This window comes from Pipistrellus kuhlii, unplaced genomic scaffold (genome assembly GCF_014108245.1).
Source record: "Pipistrellus kuhlii isolate mPipKuh1 unplaced genomic scaffold, mPipKuh1.p scaffold_m20_p_7, whole genome shotgun sequence".
Taxonomy (NCBI): domain Eukaryota; kingdom Metazoa; phylum Chordata; class Mammalia; order Chiroptera; family Vespertilionidae; genus Pipistrellus; species Pipistrellus kuhlii.
Genome location: NW_023425573.1, coordinates 25,247,864 through 25,257,248, shown reverse-complemented (window position 1 = coordinate 25,257,248; position 9,385 = coordinate 25,247,864). Strand labels below are relative to the sequence as shown.

Here is a 9,385-nt window from a genome sequence, read left to right as displayed (position 1 = left end):
GCTGTTAGCTCAAACCTCCCCCACTCTGCCCCCCGCCCCCTCCACCCGTCCAGGGAACATCTCTCGACTCTGGCCTGTGGCCTCTCCTTTCATCCTGGCACTCACCTCCCTCTAAGGCCCTCACGGGTCCTTGTGTACCCACCAGCCAGGAACAAGGACAAGCTGTGTTTTCAGAGATCTCTGGCAACCTGGCCCCGAGAGGCCCTCTGATGGGAATGGGGACAGGAAGGTTCACAGCAGAAAAAACCCAGTCCCCTTTTATTGAGCCAACAGTCAATTCCTCACTCCTTTCCCAGGCAACTTGACCCCGAGATACGAGGGGACATCCTTCTGCGCCCGCCCCAAGGACCCCGAACCTGGGCGGGGCGGCCCCCGAGGGACTTTCCTGGCCTTCACAGGAGCAAACGCTGGTCTGTGGGCCCTGGAGCAGGGGGGCTCCGGAGGGGGCTGTGCCAGGCTCCGGGGTGCCCTGGGCGAGGGTCAGGGTGGCCCAGGGAGGGGGTGTCTGGGATGAGGGAAGGGCCTGGCGTCTTCTTCCTCCAAATTCTTCATAAATAGAGCTTCACAGTGAGAGAGGTATGTCCACTTCCAGGGTCAAACCGGCTGGCTCCTGGCCGGGGACTCAGACCTCAGTGGGCCGCAGGGGGGCCCGTGGCTGGGCTGGGCGGGCAGCACCGTGACTTTGGGGCCGAGCCCTGCGTCGGCGGGGGGCGGGGGGCGGGCTGCTGCCATCGGAGGTTCTGAGGGTCGCTGAGGTAGTCTGAGGGGCAGGCCCTTCCAGACAGGGGCCGGTCCGAGCATCACAGGACGCAGCCAGGACTCAAGCCGCCTGAGAGCAGAAGGGGCTGCGCAGCCAACTCCAGGCAGGCCCGGGGGGAGGGAGGGAGGGTGTGCCAGGGGCTGAGGCTCTGTCTCCAGGAGACCGAGGAGCACGGAGTGGGTGTGGGGCTGAGCTGCTCCTGAAAAGGCTGCTCGGGCCCGCTGGGAGACTGAGGCGTTTCACAGGAGAGGAACCTTCTGTGAATGAAGAGGGCAGCCACGCAGCCATCCAGGGCCTGGCCTCGCTTAGGTACCTGAGCACAGGGTTCCTCCAGAGGCCGCCAGGGCCTCCACCAGGTCAGAGGGCCGCCAGCAGGACCTTCTCCAGGCCGGGCTGTTCCCAACGGGCCCCGCGCCTCAGCTCCGCTTTCTGCAGAGCGTCCCCCCGGCTGCCTGTGCTCCCTCAGGCCCAGATCCAGACCCTCCACCGCCGGGCGGGGCACCAGCGCTCCCACCCCCTCCCCCCCGCCCTGGCGTCGCGGCTCCCGCGGAGGCCGGGGTCCGGCCGGGGTCCGGCCGGGGTCAGAGCACCTGCAGCTTGCGGGAGCAGGTGAGGTTGCCGTGCACCAGCCCCCACATGGCCAGCAGCTCGGCGGGCAGCAGCTTGTGCACCACCAGCATGGAGCGGAAGAAGCACGGCTCCTTGTTCATGCGGCTGTTGCGGTTCCGGGAGATGCCGAAGGTCTTGAAGCCCTTGTGGGCCACGGGCTGCACGCCCAGCACCTCCAGGCACATGCCCAGGAACACGTCGTCGATGGGGTAGAGCTCCACGGTGTCGCAGGCGCGGTGCAGGCGGCGGGCCAGGCCCCCGGCCATGAGGAAGCCGCCGCCGCCGGCGTAGGGCGGGTAGCTGGCCTTGCCGTACAGCGGCGCCGGGATGTAGTACTTGTTGTCCTTCCTGCGGATGGGCCGGGCGTGCTGCAGCACGTCGCCCACAAACAGGTCCTCGTCGGGCCGCCGGTCGGCCAGGAACTCCAGCAGGTTGGTGGGGTGGACGAAGACGTCGTCGTCGCCCTTGAAGACGTAGCGCACGCTGGGGCAGAAGGTGTCCAGCCACCGGAGGAAGTGGGTCTCCTTGAGGGTCAGGTTGAAGAAGCTGTCCAGGAAGTCCCACTGCAGGATGTCGCCGTACAGCCGGTCCTCGTAGGCCAGCAGCTGCTGGTAGTGGGCGCGCTCCTCCCGCTTGGAGGCCGTGCCCAGCAGGAAGAGGGTGCGCCGGGCGCCCAGGCCCGCGCCCACCGACGCCTGCTCCTGGCCCCAGGTCTGGCGGATGGCCTCCCGCCGGTCGTGCTGCGTGATGACCGACTTGACGACCACCAGCAGGTAGACGTCGCCGCGGCACTTCTCGGGGTGGTTGAGCAGCATGGGGAAGTAGCGGCAGTGGCGGTAGAGCAGGAACTGCTGGAAGTGGGGCTCCAGGCCCTGGAACCAGGACTGGTGGGTCAGGTTGACGTTGGCCGAGCAGTTGGCGGAGGTCACTTCCCAGGCCTGGGGGCCCCACGAGGCCATGGGCGCGGGGGAGACCGGCTCCTTCGATCTCTTCCAGAAGTCATTGGGGTTCACCAGCTGTCCACTTGGTTTCTGGGCCTTCGGGGGCCCTGGCGTGGGCGGTGGGGGGGGCTCTTGCAGAAACTGGTCGGGGGCCAGATTACGCTGGAATACAGCTATGCCCACGAGCAGGGCCAGGGACAGACACACACTCTTATAGACAATTTTCTTCCTGGGGGGGGAGGGAAGAACAGAGGAAAAGATGAATCCCCGTGATCCTCCCAGAAGCCCCAGAGGGGCATGCTGCTTCCTCTCCCACCCTGACTTCCCTCCTCCGAGACCAAGGAGCCACACAGCCCAGGGCAGCGGTTCTCAACCTGTGGGTCACGACCCCTTTGGGGTGGCCTAAGACCATCCGAAAACAGTTATTTACGTTACAATTCATCACAGTAGCAAAATCACAGTTATGAGGTAGCAACGAAAATAATTTTATGGTTGGGGGTCACCGCGCCATGAGGAACTGTATTAAAGGGTCGCGGCATTAGGAAGGCTGAGAGCCACTGGCCTAAGAGGAGCACGGAGGGGCAGGCGCCTGGCACAAGCTAAATGACTTCGATGGGGCTCCCTTAACCTCTCCAATCCGTGGTCTCTTCTTCCCTGAAATAGGGTTCTGGCCAGGCGCCGGCCAGGCAGTGTGTGTGCAGCCGGGGATTAGCATTCTATAGGCACTGCCTCCGGGGGAGACCTTTGCCCAGTTCCCGAACGCAGCAGGGCACCTGGGCCCATCACTTTCATTTCCTGGGCAGATCCTGCGCACCGTCCGGGAACCGGGGGCGGAGCAGAGACGGGACCTGCTCTGTGCCAAGAGCTCTATACTGAGGGGGTGGGGGGGCTTCGGAGAGCAGGCTCTAGCCTGGGACGGAGGAAGCCTGTCCCCCCTCCCTCCAGCCCATCCATCTGACCCAACAAGAATAAAAGCCCAGGGCATCGAGCATGACCACCACCCCGAAGCCCCAGCCCGGCCCCACCGCCCTTCACACCACACCGGGAGCGATGCTACACTGCCTGGGAGGGCAACACATCCCGACCCCACCTTCCAAGGACCCTGCTTGCCCAGAGACCCCTATCCCACCCACTTCAGAAGCAGAAATTGGAGTGTTGCCAGGAATGCTGGACTCAGCACCCTCTTCCTTCAGCTCATAATCTGGGGGTGGCCAGGCCACCTGCTCTGGTCTCTCCTGTGGAGACATGGGGGTGACAGTTTCCCATGTGGTCCCAAGGTTTCCTTCCTCTGCATGGACTGGGTCACCTCAGGTCCTGGGCTGGGGTGTGTGACCTGAGACTGACCCTGGGAGGGTGGGGAGCAGAGTGCTCGGTTCTCCAGCCCAGGGGGTTTCCAGGAGGGTCACCCCAGGGGAGGGGGATGCGGCAAGGCCCCTCCACCACAGGCTGGTTTCCCCTGCACCGTCCCACACGGTTTGTGGGAAAAAGTCCTTCAGGGGAGAGGAGGGGAGAGGAGGGGAGAGAAGAGAGGAGAGAAGGGGAGAGAAGGGGAGAGGAGGGGAAAGAAAAGGAGAGGGGAGGGGAGAGGAGAGGAGAGGAGGGGAGATGAAGGGAGAGGAGGGGAGAGGTGGGGAGAGAAGAGAGGAGAGAAGGGGAGCGAAGGGGAGTGAAGGGGAGAGGAGGGGAAAGAAGAGGAGAGGAGAGAAGGGGAGATGAAGGGAGAGGAGGGGAGAGGAGGGGAGAGCGAGCTGGAGCAGCGTAGAGGGAGGAGAGGAGTACTTTGGCCTTCTGAAGGGTGTCCGTGACCGGAGGGTAGGCTGCGCAGAGTGAGAGGCGGGGCTTCCGGAAGGAGAGAGCTCGAGTGATGCTTTTCGTCCTTTTCGCGAAGCGCGCTTTCTTGGGATGTGAGTCTGTTTGTAGATTCGGTCGCTCGAGCCTTGAGGAAGGCAGAAGCGCGCGGCCCCGGAGGAGGGAGAGCCACTGGGGGCAGAGGACAGGGTCGCCCAGATGCAGGAGGCCCTTGGGGTGCGGGCTGAGCGCACGGGCTCCAGGTCCCGGGCCGCCGACCGCGGGTCCAGGCGCGCACACGGTCGGGCATCTCCGGCGGCCGCGGCGGAGCCCTCCGGTCCCCGGCCACTGCCGCCCGGACACCCCGGCCGCATCCCCGCGCCTCTGTCCTCCCTCCCCTCGGCCCGGGACAGGGGCCCGGCGGCCCGGGTCCGCACTCACCCCAGAGACATGGCGGCCGGCGGCGAGGAGCGGCGGCGGCTCCGGGCGCAGCGGCGGCGGGACGGCCGGCGGGGCGGCGCCCCCGCCCGCACTTTTCTCTCGGCGGCGCGGGGAGGGGCCAGGGCGGCGGCCCAGGTGCGGTAACCCCTTCGCGGCCGGCCGCCCCTTCTCAGGGCGGAGCCGGGGCTGCGGCGCGCAGAGCCGCCCGGGGTCCTCGGTCGGAAGGCGGGCGGCCGGGCCCGGACCTCGCCCGGGAGAGCGGCTTCCCCGCGGGGCGCCCGGGAGCCGCCGTCCCGTCTGGTGCGTGTGAACCCGGCCGCCGTCCATCTCCCGCCGCCGCGGCCGGGGCGGGCACTGCCCTCCGGCTCCGCTCGGACGGTCCTCGTTGGGGCGCAGAGGCTGCCCGGCGCACCCCCGTCTCCGCACCCCAGGCAGCAGCCCGCCCCCAGCCCGGGCGCCTCCCGCCCCGGGAGCTCCCCTTCACCACCGAGGGCCTGTCTGCCCCGCTCCGCCACCTTCTCTTTCCATCAGCAAACACGTCCCTCAAAACCCTTCCTGCCCCCAAGCCCTTATTCACCCATTTGTGCGGTGCCGGCCCGGACGGGCGTGGAGGGGCGCCCCGGCTCAGCCGCGCCTGGGACGACGGGGTCCCATCCAGGCGACTTCCCGAATCCTCTGGCAGGTGCGCTCCCTCCGCCTGCCTCTCCCCATGTCTGTGCCCGTCCCTTCCAAGCTGAGGTCCCACCACGCAGCGTATGGGAGGACCTTGAAAAAGGCCGGTGGGATTAAGCCCAAGGGGAAGCCTTTAGCAGCGAACATTCTTCCAGCAGCGAAAAGATGCCAACCTCAGCTCTGGGCAGCTTCTCAGCTGACTCCCTAGCAGCATATACTGTTGTGATCCCCACTTTACAAAGGAGGAAATGGAGAGGGGAGACTCAGGAGGCCAGGTTCCATCATTAATAAGCAAATCCAGGAGGCCTGCCCGGCTCCGGAAGCAGGCGCGGCGCCTTCTCTCAGGGGCGGCCATGACAGGGAGCTGCTTTGAAGCTGGGACCCAGGCCCCCGAAGCCCTAGGAGCCTTTGGCTTAAGGCTCAAGGGCTCTCTAGAGAGGGCGGAGAAATCCAAGGTGCGACAGGATTTTCATGGATGTTGTGAGCTCTAATCAAGAAATGCGGAGGGCCTTCCAGGAAGAATTCCACAGGAAAACCCTGCGACCAGCACCTTCCCACTCATAACCCCACTGGCCACCTGCCCCACGGGGCACCAGGTACTTCATTCACTGCCCAGGTGCTGGGTTCTCACCTTTCACCCTGGAAGTGTGAGCTGGAGGGAGGGCTAGGGCCAGGCCTGGCTGGGGCCAGCCCGCAGTACCTCAGCACTGACCTTTCCCCCAGAGGCTGTGGGGTCTCCTCAGGGCCTGGTGAGGGGCAGACACAGCTATTCTCTGGGAAGGGGTTCTGAGCCCAGGTTTGGGGACCAGAGGGGACAGCTCTGTACTTTTTGGCTCTCATTAGGGGCTGGTGGCCTGTCCCCGTGAGACTCAGTCTCCTGTGAGCACCAGTTACATGAGATCCGAAGATCAGCGTCTCCTCCGCGGTGGCATCCCAGCAGGCTGGCTGCTATACATATTGTTGTTGTTGTTTTTTTTTTTTTTTTTAATATATTTTATTGATTTTGTACAGAGAGGAAGGGAGAGAGATAGAGAGTCAGAAACATCGATGAGAGAGAGTCATCGATCAGCTGCCTCCCGCACACCCCCCACCGGGGACATGCCCACAACCAAGGCACATGCCCTTGACCGGAATCGAACCCGGGAACCCCCAGTCCCCAAGCCGACGCTCTATCCATTGAGCCAAACCGGTTTCGGCAAATATTGTTATTGTTAATATTGATAACCCACCCCACAAGCCCAAGGAGGTGGTGATGGGGGGAGTTTGTCAGTGGAATCTGGTTTGTTGAGAGGAACAGTTTGTCCTCACGGGTTCATGTCGTCTGTGCCGAGGTGGAACTCAGACTGGGGACTGGATGACAATTAATTGCTCAGCCCCTGACTGAGGTTTGGGGTGGACGATGTGGAACAGGCTAGGCCCATTTCAGGCAGTCTAACAGGCTCCCCGCAGGCTGTTGGCCTCCCTTTGGGCAGAGCCCTAGCAGATCCCCGCTGATTGTCTCAAACCGCAGCTGAGGTGGTTGAGCAGGGCCAATGGGAAGGGGGAGATCAGTCTGTAGATGGAAACTGTCCCGCCCCGCAACCCAGGCAGATGGAAGCTACAGAACCAGGAGATATGGGGGTGGATGGTGGGGTGAGGGTAAGGGTTGGTCTGGTCTGTAGCCGTGGAGGGAGGATGGGGGATGGGAAAAGCTAGCCGGGTGGGAGGCAGGAGTCCCAGAGGGTGGTGACGGTGGAGGTGGTGTCACTGGGCCCCTGATCCCCTCAGGTGGAGGTTCTGCCCTTGACAAGGAGGCTCAGGGAGGCCTGATGTTGGAGAAGCCCAAGAAGCTCCTCCTCCCTCTCCTCCCCCCTCCCTTCCCTACACCTCTTTTGCACTTTACTTTCCCTTACCAGCCCCTTCCCTCCCTCCCCCCTCCCCATCCCTGTTCTCCATCTCTATGTCAGCCACCACCCATCCTCCAGAACCAGCCGGGATAACCAAACCCTGCTGGTTTAGTAGCAGCCAGCCCCCCCGGATGCCACCATGCAGGAGACGCTGACCTGCGTATCTCATGTAACCGGTGCTGGCCTGGGACCAAGGACATGCCTTCCCCTTGGGTGTGGGGAGACACCTGACCGGCCAGAGGCTGCTCTCGGTCATCCCTTAACCAGGCAATGTGGGGCTGACGTGGGGGAGAGAGAACCCCAAAGCTGGGTGGGAGGAGCCTGGTGCTCAGTGGTGCTGGGCCGAGGCCCGGTGGAGAGCTGCCCTGAGCAGAAGCCCGCCCTCCAGGGCAGCGTGGCCAGTGCTTCCAATGGGTGGCTACACTTGCACCAGAGGGTCTGTCAATTGGCACGGGAGTGTCAGGAGCCACCTCTCTTTGGTGGAAAGCTTGTCCTTGAAGATGTGTGCCAGGCAAGAAATACTTGCCCGAGCAGCTCAGCAGAGCAGTGTCCTGGGCCCAGAACTCTCCCCAGTTGGTCCAGGACACCCCATACAATGATCTGATTGGAGGGTTAGCCAGCTTTGGACTATTTCGTCCTGGAATTCGCCCAGAGAGAGCTTTTTTGACGGAGAGTGGGGCTCCCCAGCGCTCCCGGGCAGTGGTGGGAGGTCTGTTTTGTGCTTTAAGTGGGGTGGCACTGATTCCACTGTAACATACCACGTGGGGAGGAGGCGTGGGTGCGGCCCAGCATTCCCACCTACCTCTGGTCCCTGAGGCCACCCATGCCCACTGCAGAGACCTGACCCTCTCTGCAGGGCACCCTGGGAGGGACTGCCCGGGCCCAGGGGAGGGGGAAGGAAGGAGTAAGGAGGAGGGAGGAGGGGAAGAGAAGCAGCGCACAAAGGAGGAAGAGGAAAGGGCCAAGAAGGAGCTTGCAGAGAGGTGGGGGGCGGGGGAGGAGCTCAGGGGGCAGGGAGGAAGGGTTTCCGAGGTATGGATGGCCTGGTTTGAAGTCTGGGAGGTGCCCTCACCCAAGGGCAGATTGGGTCCAAGAGAAGCTCCAGTCACAAGGGCGAGAGGCTGGGGGGAGTTAAATGAGTCTCCATTCAGGATTTGCATGTGAGCAGCACAAAGGACACACCCTGCTGCCGAGTGCTCTTCTGCGGGCAAATCCCGACGGAGCCCAGGCTGACCCAGCAGCCAAGAAGGTGACATTGCCCTCATCGTAGGATATTTCAGAATCAGAGTCACCGGGCCGCCTGCGGAGAGTCTGTTGGGAAATGGTACTTTTCCAGTTTCCCAGATGACGCTGATGTGCAGGCAGGTATGGGAACTACTGGCACTGTGCCCTCCAATCCCAGTCCCGTGGTCAGCCCTGGGCAAGGGCCCGCAGAGGCACACTTCCTCCTGTAGCCTGGGGATAGGGACACGGAATGGGGAAGCTGGAGGCAGAGAGGGGGAGAGCTGAGGAATTCACTTTTCCTAGTGGCAGCTGAGGAAGCGGAGGGGTTTCGGTGCTTAAAGAGTGGGAAAGGGCAGGACAACAAGACGTGTGAGGGCATTCCTGTGCATCCTGGAGACCCAGGCCCTGGCTGAGGCAGGGGTGCCCTGGAGCCTCTGGGTGTGAGTGACAGAAACCCAACTCCAAGTAGCTCAAGCAAAGGAATTTATTTGCCTGTCCTTTGCTCTCTCTTGTCCTCTCCCCACAACCCACTCTCTGTACAGTTCACCTACTGTTTATTTATTTAAAACAAATAAATTTTTGAAGACAAATTTTTTTCAATCCTCACACGGGGATATTTCTTTCATTTTTTTTTCTTTTACATTTTTTTAAATTAAATTATTATCTGTGTGCATATTTTAACATTGTCCCCCCACCTCCCATACATACCTTCCCTCCCCAGAGTTTTGTGTCCATTGGTTGTACTTATATGCATGTATACAAGTCCTTTGGTTGATCTATTATCTTCACGAGGATATTTCTTTTAATCGATCTTAGAGAGAAAGGGAGAGAGAGAGAGAGAAGCATTGATGTGAGAAAGAAACATCAATTGGTTGCGCTTCCTGGGGATCAAACCCGAAACCAGGGGATGTGCCCTGACTGGAAATTGAACCCACCCCCTTTTGGTGCAGGGACAATGCTCTAACCCACTGAGCCACACCAGCCAGGGCGGTTCACCTACCTCTTGCCTCTCTCCTGAACCTGGGGCTTCTTCGTGAGGCCTAGGAGAAAGGCAGGCTTGCAGA

The 9,385-nt window shown here is 62.2% G+C and overlaps 1 protein-coding gene across 1 annotated transcript; it reads right to left on the bottom strand.

The window, feature by feature from the left end:
- Positions 1 to 243: 243 nt before the first annotated feature.
- On the bottom strand, positions 244 to 4,656 carry B3GNT7 (UDP-GlcNAc:betaGal beta-1,3-N-acetylglucosaminyltransferase 7). Its single transcript, XM_036421454.2, has 3 exons — positions 4,540 to 4,656; positions 1,332 to 2,539; positions 244 to 1,246 (listed from the first exon to the last, which is right to left on the bottom strand). The coding sequence occupies exons 1-2, from the start codon at positions 4,548 to 4,550 to the stop codon at positions 1,342 to 1,344; spliced, it is 1,209 nt and encodes a 402-aa protein (XP_036277347.1). The 5' UTR covers positions 4,551 to 4,656; the 3' UTR covers positions 244 to 1,246; positions 1,332 to 1,341.
- Between the last annotated feature and the right edge of the window lie 4,729 nt (positions 4,657 to 9,385).